Below are 18,727 nucleotides of genomic sequence, written 5' to 3'. Positions count from 1 at the left end.
ACAGCCCCAAGTCTGTTTACATATGCTGGTCGTCTAGAGTGATATTAGACGCATCCCAGTGGCCGCCAATGTGTTAAGAGGGTCTCTTTATCAAAGGAAACGTAGTTGTTTTAGGGGGGGGGGATGTGGGGGTTTAGGTTGTAAGAGAGAAAAAACAGAGGAAGAGAGGTGAAGGTAAAAGGGGGGGGATACAGCCTGCCAGGCCTAGCCCCGCTCCCCTTACCTGCTGCCGGGCATGGCGCATTCTCCTCGAGGTGCGCTCCAACTGCCACTTCTCTCTCCGTGTTTACATCTCGCGTCTCTCGCCATTTGGGGTCGGGGCTCTAATTGAACCCTGACTTCACCAGCAAGGCATCAAAGATGAAACCACCACCCCCTCCATGCAACACTCTGGGATGTGATCGTAGTGGGGGCAAGGCCCTCTCCGGCACCAGCATTTCCGTAGAACCGGAGGGACTTGAACCCCGCGGCCTGCGTACTCTTCCTCCTACTACCAACCACCCGCCCTGCTCGCTTCACCACCGATCTTAGCGGCGGGAGCAAGCAGGCGGAGAGCTTGTGCCGCAATCGGCTGCCATCAGAGAGACCACGCCCGTTCTGTAGGGGGTCCGTTTTAATGGCGACGCCGGAGCTACCTTTCTCACAAGTGATGGTGATGCCATCTCGAAGAAAAATCTCGAAGAAACAGCAACAAGAAAACTATAAGCTAAATTTCCACTGTCTAAGGTGCGCTTGTAGCAAAACCTTCCGAATGAAAATATGAGGGAAGGACGAAGCACGGTCACGCCCCTTGCTTATATCCATAAGCGGAAATTGGCATGGCCGGGCAAATGATGGGGGCATGTAGCGAAGGTTTTCAGTGATAAATAGGTCATGAGGTTAATTCCCATAGAGAAGAACGCAAAGCAAGGAACGAAATGTAACAAGCTGAAAGGTTTGTTTCTGTCGGAGCACGTCGCAAACACATTACGCCTCAATCATACTATAATGAAGTGCCGCGACATGTCTATTAAACTCTTATTATATAGTACACCGGTTGGCTCCGTGGTCACGGTTACCTGTAAGAGGAGCTAGCCGGGATGGTCTGCATGAAGTGGAGAGCGGCGGTCCTGGCTCTCCAGTGCCATTTCTTGGCGGGCAGGGTGTAGGCCACGCAGTCTTCCACGTTCTCTTTCAGGAGGTCCACCAGTTGCTTGTGGGACCCCCCGTAAAACGCCTCCACTAGCAACACGCTCATGGTATTCTGGAAAAGAAAGGATGAGAAACGATTATTAGGGTAAAGAATGTTTTGTATGTTTTATATGGAGAATAAGATGGGAGACGGTTGGTTATAAAGAAGGTTATGAGTGACGAAGGAAACAAAGAAAAGATTAAAAGAAAAACAAATGTATTTGGATTTGTGTTGCAATTCACTGCGGGGACAAAACGACAGGCTGAAGACACAGCTATCACCATGACCATCTCTACCAGGCCATCTATGCTGCATTGTACTCAGAAAATATTTTTTGTGACAAAGAAGGGTGGGGGAAAAGGTTATTAAGGTCTATTCGGTATGTTAAGGAACACCGGATGCTGGTGCGAAAGAGGAACAGTGGACTAAGGGAGGTTTAGAGAATGAAGGGAGCGCCGGGTTATAAACTGGGAATATTAAGACGTATTGGCCCCGGGCTCCGTACACCAATCTCTCTTCCAGCGTGATTTCCAGTCTACGTCCTCAGTACATGCAGTTCTCCATCTCATTCCTCCATTTAGCTGGCCACAATGGGGAGTAATGTATTTGCAGCACTCAGCATTCGCCCACAGACTTTTCAATCAGTCAATATCTCGGTCCCTCCAGCTCTAAGCGCAAGTCATATCTCAAGTTGGAAATGAGCTGTGCAATCTGTTTTTTTTTCCTCTCTCGACATGGCGAAGCACTCGTCGAGGAGGGCTCCAATAGGTGGCGTCTTTTTTTTTTTTTTTTTTTTACATAGGTTTAAGAATCGTGCAGCAAAATAACCTAATATAGACTTATGAATAACTAATTAATAATAAAGTCAAAGGGATAAAGACTACATTCAATTTGGCATCTCTGGCCATCAACTGGCGTGATTACTAGTCTATACAAGCTGAAGAAATAAACCAGACAATGGAACATTTTCACAGAGATGAAAACCATGAACACCGTTAAGAGTCCCACCCGTCGACGCTTCATTTTTAACCCTTTCATTTGAACCCACAGGGGGGGGGGGGGGTTCCAGTCTCACCGCCGTGCGACCTTGAGCAGAAGCCTAACAGGCCCCCTGCACCTAACAGGCACCTTTTCACCCACCACTTCAAAAGGCTGGAGGGCCACCTGCCGACACCTTTCCACGTCAGACGAGTGAGGTGACAACAAGGGGTTAATGTCACCGCGCCCTTCTTCCCTACACGCCGGGGGTGACATGGAATCCCCGAGCTCACCGTGTTCACAGTTACCACTCAGGAATTAATGAGACCATGACACTCGGTGTGCCGACGAGCCTTCTCACAAACCTAGTCTGAGGGGAGGAGAGATATGGGGTTCGTCACTGAAACCTGACTCCGTTCTGACGAGTCTGGAAAGAAACTAAATCATGTTATTGGAACCTTTTTTCTTCGTGTAAAAATTGGAAATGTTTTTCTTCTGCTGCTGCTTTTTTTTCTTTACTAGTATAATTAGCTAAAGCATTTTTTCCCCCTCAAAATACACTTTGGTATAGGTCTATAGAACCAATCATCAACCTCCCCCCAATGTGCAGAGAAAACATGCACACACAGTCCTACTCAGTACATAGTATACTATATATCCTGGAGGTGCAGAAGGATTCCAAGAGAGAGATGCAGGCTTTAGCCTACATGGGCCCCAGATAACGCGGGGAGGGAGAGAGTGAGAGAGAGAGAGAGAGAGAGAAGAGAGAAAGAGAGAAAGAGAGAGAAGAGGAAAGAGAGAAAGATGAGAAAAGAGAGAAGAGAGAGAGAGAGAGAGAGAGAGAGAGAGAGAGAGAGAGAGAGAGAGAGAAGAGAGAGAGAGAGAGAGAGAGAGGGGGGGGGCGGCCAAACGATTCCTTACTTAAATGCATAACGACGTCACGGCGAAGACCGATCATGACCATTAAACTCGTCACAGGAACGCTGCTACCCCCACTGTGCCCTTGGTCAGAGCAGGCGCAGGGGGCTGGATGGGATTGCGGTGACCGCCGACAAACACAGATCGCTGGAGCATGCGTGTGCCAGATTCTGACACCTCCCTTTTGGTGCCTTCGGCCATCCGGGGTTTGTTTGTTTGTTTGTTTGTTTGTTTGTTTGTTTGTTTGTTTGTTTGTGTGTGTGTGTGTGTGTGTGTGTGTGTGTGTGTGTGTGTGTGTGTGTGTGTGTGTGTGTGTGTGTGTGTGTGTGTGTGCGTGTGTGTGTGTGTGCGTGCCTGCGTGCGTGCGTGTAGGCTTCTTTACAGTGTGTGTGTGTGGTATGTCGAGCAGGGTGTCATCATCTGGATGGGGCCTGACAGGACGGAGGCTGGCTCTTGATACGTTCTCTTGGAAGGGCTTATTTTTCCTTAAGACAAGATCAAATCGAATATTTCTCTGACGCTGGAGAAAAATATGGTAAAAATCTGGTCGGAGTCTAGGCTGTCCAAGGTTCAGTCCACACTGAGCAGCGTCCAGAAGGTAGCCTATAATTAGCTGTGAAGTTGAAAGTCGGCCAGACACAGTGTTCCTTGACTTTACCGATAACATGCAAACCGGGTAGGATGCATATATTAATTGCTAAATCTGTGTAGATTATTATTTTATTAAGGCTGAATATGAAAGTCAGGTCAGTGGATTTCTGTTAGAGAAGAGACACAGATAATATACTTCCAAGAACACGTCATAGCCGGCCTACCGTGGCTAAACTAGCACGTTGGAAAAAGACTAGTAGGCTATTTGGGCAATTACGCTTAATAAAACTGATTGAACAAAATGTTTTATTATCCTCCGAGTTAAAAGAAAATTAAATAAATAAAAAAAAAAAAAAAATGTCAGGCCACTTGAAAGGGTTCAAAATGATTTAAGATGGAAACATCTTGGGAGCAGATTGAAGGTCTATCTGAAATAGGCCACATACTAATGTGTCTATAAATACCTAGGGACATCTGAGGGTTTCACATTCCGCTCCTATTGGCCGCAATGAATTACAGATATTCCTCAAATTCAGAGACTGTCACAAAACTGGCGTGATTACACAAGGATCAGGGCTCAACCAGAGAAGAGAGAAAGAGGGGAAAAAACACTGACTAATATTGTGTCCTAAAAACCCTTTAATTCACTGTTCTCATGACAGCCCTTTCAGTTTGACAATGCAAATTTAAGCAGCTTCGCACATCGGGCAAGGAACGTGTAATGCTATTCATAACTCCTTTGATCTCGTATTAGAAAAGGGGGAGGAAGCTCACATTTTCACGGATTAAGGTTTCAAAGCGGTGAAATGAGTGAGAAGTGACTTTCCTTCTTTTAATTGAGGGAGTCGTGCCCTTGTACTTCACAAGCACGGGCTTTATGTGGAAGCTAATCATTTAAGGATCCACTGAAAGAGACTCCAGCTATAATTACAGACACATGGACATGTGCTAATCTCCCCATGCACGGCTGGGGAGAGGGCTGTGATGTGTACAATAGCTTGGAATATGAAAAGGTCCTCGCGGTGTCGTAGAAATGTGGGATGTTTCATTTTATTATTGTGTCCCTCCTTTTCAAATTTGAGTGCAGTAGCGACACTACAAACGATACCTGTGCAGCCCCCCCCCCCCCCCCACCCCCTGACCAGACTATATCTTTGACATTTAAAAATAATTATCTGCCATTATAGTAGCCTACTAACATGTGATCTGAATAGGCTTCTCTGCTGAGGACTTGTGAGCTGCCAACAATGGTGTATGAGAGAGAGAGAGAGAGAGAGAGAGAGAGAGAGAGAGAGAGAGAGAGAGAGAGAGAGAGAGAGAGAGAGAGAGAGAGAGAGAGAGCGAGAGAGAGATGGGGTGCCATTATATCCCCATTCACGTTTGTATTATCTTCTATTTCCAAAATCACACTTGCCTTTCTTTTATTCATACTGTATGACAGCAGGGGGGCAATGACTGGGGGTTTGGGGATGAATGGTTGGAATCCTAGCCCTACTGTAATTACTGTTAGCTGTTATTACTGCAGGCATATCAGGCACCACGGTCAACGTAAGGTTACAAATGTATAGAATGTATATTCTCTGTTGGGATCTATGGGTAACAGTACTGTATATTTGCATATCGTATATGTCACAAATGTAACAGTACTATATACCTGTATGTCATGTAGTATGTCCCTATGCCATAAATGTCATGATGTCATGTATGTTGTGTATGTCATAAATGTAATGGGGGACCCTGATGTAAACAAGATGAAAATCTTTCTCTGGTCTGCATCCCCTTAACAATTGTGTGTATTGAGTTTGATTGATTGATTGATTGATTGAAAACTTTATTAACAGATTGCAGAATGGGTACAGTACAGTACAGCTCAATACATACAATTGTTAAGGGGATGCAGACCAGAGAAAGATTTTCGTCTTGTTTACATCAGGGTCCCCCATTTTCAATTCATCGTAACATATATGACATACATGACATACAGATAGACAGTACTGCTACATCTATACATTTATGACATACCAGATTTGCAAATACAGTACTGTTTGTGATACAAAAAGAGTCCAGAAAAAAAAGTATATACATTTGACGTAGAAACTGTACATTGGATTGGGTAGGTGGGGGGGGGGGGGGGGGGACTGTACATTGGAGGTGGTTGGGTGGGTGGGGGGGGGGGAGGTTGGGTAGGAGTGGGGTGGGTGGGGTACACTGTACAACTGTACAAACAAAACTGCACATTGGAATATTGACAAGACCATACTTGGTAATTTACTGTACATTGGAGGGGGTTGTGTTCGGACATTTACAGTGGCCAGTTTCAAATTGCAGTCTCCCTTAGGTGTTTTTTGAGAGTGTTTTTGAAAGTGGGTAGTGATTCACATTCCTTTACAGCTTTGGGTAGGGCGTTCCACATTGATGTGGCATAATTGCGAAACGTGTTTAGTCCCTTGTTTGAGCCGAATCTGGGTTTAACATGATTTGTGGAGCTCCCTCTGGTGTTGTGATCGTGGTATTCACTGACCTTTGGGAAGTATTTTGACATGTACATGGGTACCTTGGTCGTGTATCTTGTAGACCAGGCCCATTGCAAGTTGCTGTACTCTGTCGTCTACTCTAAGCCATCCTAGGTTGTCAAAGTGGGCAGGGGTGAGGTGGGTTCTAGGAGTAAGGTCAAGCAGTAGTCTGACCAGTTTGTTTTGAGATGTTTGTAATTTTGTTTTTAGCACCTTTGAGGTGCTTTGGTACCATGAGGTACAAGCATAGTCGTAGTACCCTTGAATGAGTGCTCCTGCCAGAGTCTTCAGGGTATTCCTGTTTACCAGTGAGGAGATCCGGTACAAGAATCGAGTTCGTTGGTTGACTTTTTTTATTACATTGGATGCCATTTTGTCACAGGAAAGATTTGCCTCTAGGATGGAACCCAGGTAGGTAATATCTTCTTTCCTTGTGACAATATTGTCACCCACTGTAACTGAGAAGCCGTCGGTCTTGCTGAGTTTGTTATTTGAACCGAAGAGAATGGACTCTGTTTTGCCCATGTGTAATGATAGTTTGTTATCAGCGAGCCATATGCAGATTTTGCCTAGTTCTGAGCTGAGGGTTTTTTCAACCTGTAACTGATTGATTGATTGATTGAAAACTTTATTAACAGATTGCAGAATGGGTACAGTACAGTACAGCTCAATACATACAATTGTTAAGGGGATGCAGACCAGAGAAAGGCTTTCGTCTTGTTTACATCAGGGTCCCCCATTTTCAATTCATCGTAACATATATGACATACATGACATACAGATAGACAGTACTGCTACATCTATACATTTATGACATACCAGATTTGCAATTACAGTAGTTTGTGATACAAAAAGAGTCCAGAAAAAAGAGTATATACATTTGACGTAGAAACTGTACATTGGATTGGGTAGGTGGGGGTGGGGGGGGACTGTACATTGGGGGGGGTTGGGTAGGAGTGGGGGGAGGTTGGGTAGGAGGGGTGGGTGGGGGACACTGTACAACTGTACAAACAAAACTGTACATTGGATTATTGACAAGACCATACTTGGTAATTTACTGTACATTGGAAGGGGTTGTGTTCGGACATTTACAGGGGCCAGTTTCGGGTTGCAGTCTCCCTTAGGTGTTTTTTGAGAGTGTTTTTGAAAGTGGGTAGTGATTCACATTCCTTTACAGCTTTGGGTAGGGCGTTCCACATTGATGTGGCATAATTGCGAAACGTGTTTAGTCCCTTGTTTGAGCCGAATCTGGGTTTAACATGATTTGTGGAGCTCCCTCTGGTGTTATGATCGTGGTATTCACTGACCTTTGGGAAGTATTTTGACATGTACATGGGTACCTTGGTCGTGTAGTGTATCTTGTAGACCAGGCCCATTGCAAGTTGCTGTACTCTGTCATCTACTCTAAGCCATCCTAGGTTGTCAAAGTGGGCAGGGGTGAGGTGGGTTCTAGGAGTAAGGTCAAGCAGTAGTCTGACCAGTTTGTTTTGAGATGTTTGTAATTTTGTTTTTAGCGCCTTTGAGGTGCTTTGGTACCATGAGGTGCAAGCATAGTCGTAGTACCCTTGAATGAGTGCTCCTGCTAGAGTCTTCAGGGTATTCTTGTTTACCAGTGAGGAGATCCGGTACAAGAAACGAGTTCGTTGGTTGACTTTTTTTATTACATTGGATGCCATTTTGTCACAGGAAAGATTTGCCTCTAGGATGGAACCCAGGTAGGTAATATCTTCTTTCCTTGTGACAATATTGTCACCCACTGTAACTGAGAAGCCGTTGGTCTTGCTGAGTTTGTTATTTGAACCGAAGAGAATGGACTCTGTTTTGCCCATGTGTAATGATAGTTTGTTATCAGCGAGCCATATGCAGATTTTGCCTAGTTCTGAGCTGAGGGTTTTTTCAACCTGTAACTTGTTCTTGTCAGAGACCAGCAGGGCTGAGTCGTCCGCAAACAGGAACAAGTTGCAGTCACAAGCTGACGACATGTCATTTGCATAAATTAGGAACAGTATGCTACCTAGTATGCTTCCTTGTGGAACACCACAGCTTACTGTGAGGGGGGGGGATAGGGTACCGTTTACCTCCACCATCTGCTCTCTCCCCTCCAGGTAGGATTGCATCCAGCTCACTGATAGACTATCAAAACCAATTGCTTTTAGCTTGTCAATCAGAATGGTGTGATTGACCATGCCGCAGTATTTGCCCGCGTCCACCTCTTGTTTGATGTGGTCGTTTAAATAGAGAAGGCATGTGTCAGTGGAGTGGGATGTTCTGAAGCCAGATTGGAATAAGTAGATTCGATTTTTTTCGTGAGGTATTTTTCGACCTGTTCGTATAAAAAATTGTCCATGACTTTCGAGATGGAGGTAAGGATAGAAACAGGGCGGTAGTTGCCTGGGTCTAATTTACTGCCTTTTTTGTGCAGAGGGGTCACTGCCGTACTGTATTGTACCCATTCTGCAATCTGTTAAATAAAGTTTTCATTAATTCATTCATGCTTCTCCAACCAACGAGAAGGACTGAGGGGACGTTCAATCGGTCCTCGTCAACTCGTAATAAAGTCATACATTTCAGAGTTTACTACCAGGAAGTTGCACTCGAATGGTGACAAAATGGTAAATACCAGTGGTAAACAAACTCTGGCAGATTCCATGATACCAGAGTTCACGAGTTGTGACGTTTCACAGACACTTCACCTGCTGTTTGTTGTGGTACATTTTGTATTTATATAAATAGATTATATATATTTATTTTTATTATGAGGCATGATCAAAAATATGATGTTGACCTCTACATCAAGAAAGATAGGTTGAATAATCTGGATGAATCTGATGCATTGCAAATTAATGGTTGTGACTTCAAATCACGACATACCAGTACCTAGTAGCAACTAGCAACGATGTCACCTCATATTTAACATTTGATCAATTTATACATTTCCGATTTGACGAGGACCACTCGAACGCACCATCATATGACCACTTCAATGCCGACTGAGGTTTTCTCTGGTCGTTCCTTCGTTCGTCACGGCATGTGTAATATTTACACTTTTAACCTACGCATGAAGCAGTTGCTGCTGGGTGCACATATTCCCCCATACAGGTTGCTTCCTTTGCAATATCTTTAAACTTACAGTGAGGTGCAAACAACAACAACCACCACAACAACAACATGCGTGGGGCGGCCAGCAGCCACTTGAAGAATGTGCGGGACTTACCTCTTCCTGGTAGGAGAAAAAGATTTAGCGACGTCGACGTTCCACTCCTGCGTCATTGCGTCAGAGCCTGGAACGCCCCTCACGCAATAGGGTCCAACTGCAGCGCCGGAGAATCCTCTTCCCTACTTTCTATAGAAGCAGCTCGGAGGTGCGCTGTTTTAAGTGAGCGTGTGTTATTTATTGGATTGATTGATTGAAGATTTGATTAATGTCTGCCTTGTTTCGAACTGGTTATGCTTGTGATGTATTAGGTTTGAACCTCTTTGATTGCCGTTGTTATTGTGACGTCACCAGGAAGGCGACAGAGACAAGTTGAACGTGACAGACGTGAGCGACATGAATGGATGCAGATATGAACGAGTCAATAAAGGAATCTTATTGAACCTTGGGTTAAGCCTCGTCAATATAACATGGTGTCAGAAGTAAAATTGGAATAAGAGGATGGCGCAGTTTCAACCTCCGATGCCATTGAGTCTGCAAGGCAATCTTGCTGAAAATTGGAGGAATTGGACACAGCGCTTCGAACTATTTAGCATCGCCAGCGGCATCTCAGAAAAGTCTGAAAAAGTGCAGTGTGCAACGTTTCTTCATGTCGCCGGAGAGGAGGCGATTAAAGTATGTAATACTTTTGTCTTTACTGAAGAAGAAAAAGACAAAATAGACATACTGAAGAAGAAATGTCAGGACTATTGTGAGCCCCGGAAAAACTTGACATATATAAGGCACATATTCTTCACACGTGCACAGAAACAGTCAGAAACAATAGATGCCTATGTCACGGATTTAAAGTATAAAGCCAATGATTGTGAATTTGGTCAGTTGAACGAATCCCTGATAAGAGACAGGATAGTGTGTGGCATAATGACCAAGTAAGAGGCAGACTGTTAAGAGAAGCAGATCTGACACTAGCAAAAGCCTTGGATATTTGCCGTGCAAGTGAGATCACAACCAGTCAAGTGAAAGCACTGACAGAAGAGGTGGATGTGAACAGACTGAGAACAGTCAGGCCAAAAGACAGTAAAGTTGCAGATAGCACAGGTCATACTGAACCAGATGAGTCAAGCTGCTACAGATGTGGTTACAGACATGGAACAAGGACATGTCCGGCAATTGGACAAACATGTAAATCATGCCACAAGAGAAATCACTTTGCCAAGGTGTGTAGAGCGCAGGGCCCACCACAGCACCAATATAAAAAAAAAGCTGCATGCAATAGAGCAGAGTGAGAGTGATGAGGAGGAAATGTTCATCGGCACAGTCGAAGTGGAGCAGGAAAAACACATCAGACTGATGGAGACAAAATTCAAGGAAAATCCGTGGAATGAAACAGTGAGGATAAACAGAAAAGCAGTGACTTTCAAACTGGATACAGGCGCTGACTGCAACGCCATGTCAGTGAAAACGCTGAATGAACTGGACGTTAGAGGCAGACTCAGGGTGAGCAAATGCAAACTAGTTGCTTTCTTTGGGCAAAAGATTTCACCACTGGGCAAGAGAGCACTGACATGTGAGTACAAAGGCCAAAAGCATAATATAGAGTTTGAAATTACACAGCAGGATGTACCAGCTACACTAGGCGGAGCCACTTGTGAGAAACTAGGTTTAGTAAAGAGAATGCATGACATTTCCAAGGAAAGTGACATTCTTAAGGATTATGATGATCTGTTCAGTGGACTGGGCTGCTTACCCGGTCAGCATCATATTCAAGTTGACCCCACTGTTACACCTGTAGTGCATGCTCCCAGGAGGGTCCCAGTCGCGCTCAGAGACAGGGTAGTTGAGGAACTACAGCGCATGGAGAAATTGGGGGTAATCACAAGGCAGATTGAGCCAACTGAGTGGGTTAACAGTATGGTGACTGTGGTCAAACCAAATAAACTCAGAATCTGCATGGATCCTAAGGACTTAAATGAAGCTATTAAACGCGAGCATTACCCATTGCTCACTGTGGAGGAAGTAGTTTCCCGTATGCCGAACGCCAAGTTCTTCTCAGTGTTAGACGCTAATCAGGGTTTTTGGCAAATAAAGCTTGACGAAGAAAGTTCAAAGCTATGCACCTTTAACACTCCCATAGGTAGGTACAGATTCTTACGTCTACCGTTTGGTATTTCATCTGCGCCAGAGGTGTTTCAAAGGGCAATAGCACAGATGATTGAAGGTCTAGAAGGTGTCGTAAACATCATAGATGACATGCTTGTATGGGGAGACACCAAGGAAGAGCACGACCACAGGGTGCTTAAACTGTTAGACAGAGCAAGGGAATACAACTTGAAACTGAACAGGAACAAGTGCGCTGTCAGGACAAGTGAAATAAGATGCATAGGACACATACTCAGCGCCAGTGGGCTGAAACCAGATGGGGAGAAAGTGAGAGCAGTGACACAAATACCCCCACCACAGAACAAACAGGACCTGCTCAGGTTCAATGGTATGGTTCAATATCTCGCCAAGTTCATACCAAATCTGTCAGATGTCAGTGCACCGTTAAGGAAGCTGCTTGAAAATGACATAGAGTGGCACTGGGAGGAACCACAAAAGAGGAGTTTTGAACAAATCAAACAGCTGGTCACTAGTGCTCCAACCCTGAAGTTTTATGACGTCAACAAACCAGTGACTATGTCAGTAGATGCCAGCTCAGAAGGCCTCGGAGCGGTCCTACTACAAGATGAGCAACCTGTAGCTTTTGGGTCTAGGTCTCTCACTGACTGTCAGCGCAGGTATGCCCAGATAGAAAAAGAGCTACTTGCTATAGTCTATGGATGTGAAAAATTCCATCAGTATGTTTATGGAAAAAGCATACACGTTGAGAGCGACCACAAGCCTTTGGAGAGCATCTTTAAAAAACCTTTACACCAAGCTCCTATGAGGCTACAGTCAATGCTGCTTAGGTTGCAAAGGTACAGCCTAAAAGTCACCTACAGGCCAGGCAAGGAACTTCATATTGCAGATGCTCTAAGTCGAGCGTTCCTGAAAGAGCAGAAAGAAGATCTATTGGAGAAAGACTTGGAAGTGAATATGATCACTCTGCAGCTGCCGATATCGGAGGAGAAACTGCACACATTCAGAACAGCAACGGCAGAAGACCCCGAAATGCAGCTACTAAAAGAAACCACACTCAAGGGATGGCCGAAAGACAGAAGTGCTGTACAAAAGGAAATTCAACCCTATTGGACATTTAAAGAAGAAATCTCACACGCAGATGGTCTGATGTTCAAGGGAGCGAAGCTCATTGTTCCGCAGCAGTTGAGACAAGAAATGATTAACAAAATCCATGAGTCACACTTAGGAATTGTTAAGTGCAAGGAAAGAGCCAGAGACATTTTATATTGGCCATGCATGTCTTCACAAATTGAGGAGATGGTATCTCAGTGTGCCATATGTAATGAGAACAGGAACAACAATCAGAGAGAACCATTGCTCCCACACCCAGTACCAGACAGACCGTGGTCAAAAGTAGGGAGTGATCTCTTTCATTATAAGGGATCTGAGTTCCTGCTGTGTGTGGACTATTTCTCAAAGTTCCCGGAAATCACAAAACTGAGAGACACTACCAGTGGCAGTGTCATTGTCGGACTGAAATCAATATTTGCCAGACATGGCATTCCTGATGTTGTCTTCACGGATAATGGTCCTCAGTATTCCAGTGCTGAGTTCAAGGACTTTGCAGAAAGCTGGGAATTCATCCACACCACGTCGAGTCCCGGTCACGCCCAGTCAAATGGGCAAGCAGAAAGAACAGTACAGACTATCAAAAATATGCTGAAGAAATCAGAAGGAAGTAATGGCGACCCCTACATATCGCTATTGGAGTATCGCAACACACCGCTGGAAGGTGTAAGACTATCACCGGCACAGTTGCTCATGGGACGGCGGCTGAAAGGAAAACTGCCTGCCTCGACATCACTGCTCACTCCAGAAGGAACTACATACGTGCGTAGGCAGTTGAGTGACAAACAGAGAAAACAAAAACTCTACTTCGACAGGCAAACAAAAAGACTGCCTGACCTACAAGCAGGAGAAAACGTCAGGGTTCAAAGAGGTGAAACATGGCAGCCGGCCGTGGTCCTGCACAAACATGACCAACCGCGTTCATATGTGGTTCGCACACCGGATGGGAGACAGTACAGGAGAAACAGAAAATACCTGAGACAAACGGAGGAGAGAACTTTTCCATCTACAAATGAACAGAATGCTTACCAGAACGTGGACTGTGACACGAGAGAAAATCTGGCAACACGCACACGTTCAGCAGAGAACACAGGTGTTGCAGACCAAACAGAGACACATGATGGACAATCTGAAACGCAGCCGTATCAGACTAGGTCTGGTAGACCAGTTAAACTACCTCTTAGATACAGAGAGTAACTGGAGTGTTTTCATATGCATGTTGTTGGAGTATTTTCATATTCAAGTTTTCGCATTAAGTGCTTTGCATTATGTCATGGTTCAAGTGGGTTTAAGTTACAGGATCCTTTAAAGTGAAAGTTGTCTGTGACTAACATTGTTATTTCATTTACAGCAGGTGGATGCTCTGAGTAAACATTTAAGTTGGGAAATGTTTGTTAAGTTTGTTTTTGGGAAATAGGACGTGTTAGCAAGAGTTCAAGCTAAACAAAGGTAGAATACTAAGTTCTGTTTGAGAAAAAAAAAATATGTTAAAGAGAAGGATGTGATGTATTAGGTTCGGGTTTGAACCTCTTTGATTGCCGTTGTTATTGTGACGTCACCAGGAAGGCGACAGAGACAAGTTGAACGTGACAGACGTGAGCGACATGAATGGATGCAGATACGAACGAGTCAATAAAGGAATCTTATTGAACCTCGGGTTAAGCCTCGTCAATATAACAATGCTTAGGCCTTCTTTCGAAGTCACCCTCTTTCGAAGTCGGTTATGCTTAGGCTGCGGTTACACACAGGGGTATTTTCGTTTTGTTTTCAAGGTCAGTTTCGCTTTTGAGAACGCAACGTAATGGCAGGCATGTTAGACATTTGTTTTGCCTCCTGAGCACAGTGATGTAGTACAATGCCAAAGCAGTAGGTGGCAGTAGGTGGCGAACATGAAGGCAATTTTCAACCAATCAGAAAAATTGAATGTGCCAATACACTTCCTGCAAAAAAACAACAAACCACCATCTTTAAATGCCTCGCGTTAGCCATTTAGCCAATGTAGCATTTATTTTTCAGCAAAGAAAGTGCAATAAAAGTGCAATAAACAAAACGGATACATTCACTGTGTGTTCTGCCTCTCATTTGTTGATGAAACAAAACTAACATCAACACAATTGACCACCAAGAGCGGAGTTTAGTCTCATAGTCGCCGATTTTGTTAGCTTACATGCTAACGCGATAGGGATATGCCATTATAACAGTATAGCATTGTGGCTAGCAGCTTGGTAACGTTAATGCTAGCATAATGAATGGATGTAAACTTTATTTAACAGATTGCAGAATGGGTAGGACAATACAATATGGCTCAATACAAACAATTGTTAAGGGAATGCAGACTGTTGTAGCTTGGACTGGGCTCCTTATAACAATAACTTGACAACACATGGTAGCCGCAGCTACTCGGGACAGCTCTGGTAGCTAACGTTAGCTCACGTTAGCCAGCCAGCACCAAACTGATGATATCAGGAGCTATCAGTAGCTAGATAACATTAGACAACGCCTCATGTATTAAAACAAGTTGTAGCTTGGACTGGGCTCCTTATAACAATAACTTGACAACACGGTAGCCGCAGCTAACAGGGTCTGAAATTAACGTTAGCTAGGTAGCTAACCTTAGCTCTTAGTTTAATGCTTGTTAAGATTGAAACAGGAGCTCTGAGCAATCGACTCTTGCGTGGCTGCTGGTTTGTTGACATGACATGGGTCTGGGAGGCGGAGGATTTGGCCTTGGTCTCTACTGCGCATGGGCGTTGAGCAACAACGGCTCCGCGCAGATTACATGACACGTTGTCGGCGAGTTTTGGCGAGTATCCAAAACGGAAACACAATTTCAGCGTTGTCAGTAGGGCAACGCGTTATCCTGCCAAAACGGCATTTCTATTTAACTAGGACAGCAAACGTAATCATTCAGCAACAAAACTAAAACAAAAACCCCCAGTGTAACCATGGCCTTAGAGAGGAGTTTGGAATTGGGGCTGGTGGTCTATCGCCCTGCTCTAAAGATAAACTCTAAGCATAACCGACTTCGAAAGAGGGCCTAAGCATAACCAGTTAGAAACAAGGCGGACATTAATAAAATTTTCAATCAATCATTCCAATAACACACGCTCACTTCATTCTTAGATGGCATGCACCTCTGAGTACTTCGAGAGACTTCAGTACTTTCCGCCAATCAGCACGCTCTCTGTGGCTGCCACAGGCTTGCCCCTTGAGAGGATTCTCCGGCGCTGCAGCTGGACCCTACTCCCCTCACGTTGCCTAGTGATTCTCAAAGTGGGGTCCGTGGACCCCCATCGGTACTGGAGGGGATTCCAGGGGGTTCACAGCAAAATATCTGGACTATTAATTAATTTCACTATTAGATCCTAATTATGAATAACCGTGATTTTGGTGTTCTATGTCTTACCTTGACTTTGTCTATTTGTGTCTATTTTGCTCATTCTATGCCTGTCTTTTTGTGTACTGCTGTGAAGCACTGAAAGGTGCTATACTTGTACAAATTATTATTATTATTATTATTATTATTATTATTATTATTATTATTATTATTATTATTATTATTATTATTATTATTATTATTATTATTATTAATAATAATATATTCTTCACTAGAATTTAATACAGTGAGAGAGTGTATAATAATGACTATTCTGCTCCCTCTCTTCTGTTATCTTGCCACTTACACGGTATAGACAGTTATGGAATTCAAATATCTTCTCCGATCGTGGGCTGTGGGACAAAATCGTATCAAATGGGAGTCCTTGGCCAATTATGTATCAATTTGGCAGTCCAAGGTTTGAGAATCACTCTCCTACTAGAGGTCCGCAGCGTGTTCTATCCTTTTGAGACAGAATTGTATAATGAGTCTTAGGATACATAACAACTTTAAACATATAGGATAAATTGAGCACGATTTTAGTTTTCTTGTTTGTTTATTTGTGTGTATGTGTGTGCGTGTGTGTGTGAGAGAGTATGAGTGTGTGTGTGTGTGTGTGTGTGTGTGTGTGTGCGCGCACGCGCGTGTGTGTGCTGTGTACAAGTGTGCAGAGAGAATGAGTGTACTGTGTGTGAAAGAGAGAATGAGAAAGAGTACACATGTGAGAGCGAGTTTGTGTGAAACGATGAACTTTTCACCTGCTTTTATTTGCATTCATTATGTGAGTTAAATTAGTAAGGTCACAGGTAATTCTACTGAGATCCTGTGCAAACGGTTCATGGCCAGTTTGGCTGTCTGCCGCTAGTGGCAATTCTAGCTCGAGCCAACATGTTCTAACTTCAAAGAGGCAAAAAAGTAATTCTATAAAAGTCAATCACTCCGGCACCAAGAAATCTGGTACATAAGTTGAATCCACATCAGAAGGTAAAAGTTCAGCAAACCCAATTACACAAGTGTAAAGACTGCAATAAACCACATCTAGAGCGAGATGTGATATTACACAAATCCATTTATTAGGCCAATTTCACATTCACTGGTGAAGTAAGGAGGCGTCATTTTAATTGACTGTTAATTAAGAACTTTCTCTAATTAACTAGCCTGTAACTTGGAATAAATAATGTTTTCCTTTCTTCCTGTAAATGTTTAGTTCTGTGGCTTTGTCGCTCTCTCAATCAGGATAAATAAGAAATATAAAAGTTAGCAACTCTACCATGACATACTCTTTTGGAAAATGCCTACTTGTTAATTAGATCCTACCCCCCCCCCCCCCCCCCCCAACCCTGTGCTGCTAAAATTCATTACACTGTAAAAGAGTGTTCTATTTTTTGTGAGGTTTACCCCACAGAGATATGCCGCTGTAACTTAGTTATTTACATTTCTTTAAATATAATAGCAGTTAGTAAGATGTGGAAATGGCATAAAACCTCATATCAAGACACAAAGACTGTAACGTTGTCATTCGCTATGGATTTAGATGTGGGCAAAGCTCAATGATGATCTATACTGAAAATATAACGTGTCAGAAACCCGAGGACGCTAAAAGGGGGTGTTATGTATGTCACTGGAGGTCTATTATTGTAATACGTGTCAATGAAATAGAGGTAGGAAGTACAAGAGGAATAACACAGCTTTATTAAAATTTAATTTGGCTACATTGATTCGAGCATGGTCATTTCCAAGAGAAATTAAAAATTCAATAATACTTCAGACATTTCAGGAATTTCATCAACAGTCCCTCTTCATCTCTTCAACTAGATGAATAAAGTGGATTTTTTTTACTCTCAAAAATACAGTGTTTTCACAATATTGTATCAAAAGTTCCCCAAATTTAGAATTTCCAGTAGTTGTAAGGAAATAAAAACAAAACAAAAAAAAACAAATAAAAGAAATTGAAACTTTCCAAATACCATAGAACACTCTCTATTCTTAATTTGCTCCAATAGTCAATGACAGAATCCTTTTTACTAAAATATATCTATTTGTTGAGGAACTATAATACTGTACACTACAGTATGAAATAAATAAAATTAGGAAATATAAAATGAGTCACATAAATAAAATGGTAATCTTAAAATAAAAACGAAATAAAATTTATGTTGGAAAAATCAACAAAAAAAAAGTAATACTGACAAAAGGTCATGGAAAAAATACAGAAAATTGCACAAACATATGTAAACTAACAAACTGCCGTCTATCTATGCTAATACTGACATAGGTACTTCAAAAACAAGGTGAAATATTCCATTTAATACTGAAGCCAGAGCAAAGATAACACAGCTCAACTCTGATTTACAACTGTACAAGGATGGCACTTGCAGAAACGCACAGGTGAAAAGATTTGCATATAAGGCTTTCTCTTGAGAAAATAAAACACACATAGGCCCCCGTCCTTCGCACAACACAGAGCCCTTCATATTTCACTCTTCTCCTCCCCTCTTGTCTCTCACTCACTCTCTCTCTATCTCTCTCTCTCTCTCCGGTCCATTTTAAGACTCACGATGACATATCGAAATCACACAGGTTTAAAAGTTCCTTCACACAAAGAAATTGTGAGGCCCAAAATTGTGTGGTTAGTTTGCCTTGCAAAAAAGAGGGTAAAACCAAGGACATCACAGTAAATGGCAGACAAAGTACAACATTGACAGACCACCGAGTCTTCAAGCACGGTATAAATATCCATAGGCTTTTTTTTTCTCTCTCTCCTTCTCTCTCTCTATCTCTCTCTCTCTCTCTTTCGC

The 18,727-nt window shown here is 43.2% G+C and overlaps 1 protein-coding gene across 1 annotated transcript in view; it reads right to left on the bottom strand.

Annotated features, from left to right (window-relative positions):
- gtdc1 (glycosyltransferase-like domain containing 1) overlaps positions 1–1,237 on the bottom strand; it is a gene marked incomplete at its 5' end in the record, with an annotated part of 109,261 nt that extends 108,024 nt beyond the window's left edge. The window contains one exon of the mRNA XM_084315159.1: positions 1,059–1,237. Coding sequence (XP_084171285.1) covers positions 1,059–1,237 — 179 coding nt within the window. The remainder of the gene's footprint in view (positions 1–1,058) is intronic.
- Positions 1,238–18,727: the final 17,490 nt, after the last annotated feature.

Source organism: Notolepis coatsorum, assembly GCF_963971535.1.
Source record: "Notolepis coatsorum genome assembly, chromosome: 5".
NCBI lineage: Eukaryota > Metazoa > Chordata > Actinopteri > Aulopiformes > Paralepididae > Notolepis > Notolepis coatsorum.
Note: the sequence above shows the minus strand (reverse complement) of the source record. Positions and strands in the feature narration are given on the sequence as shown.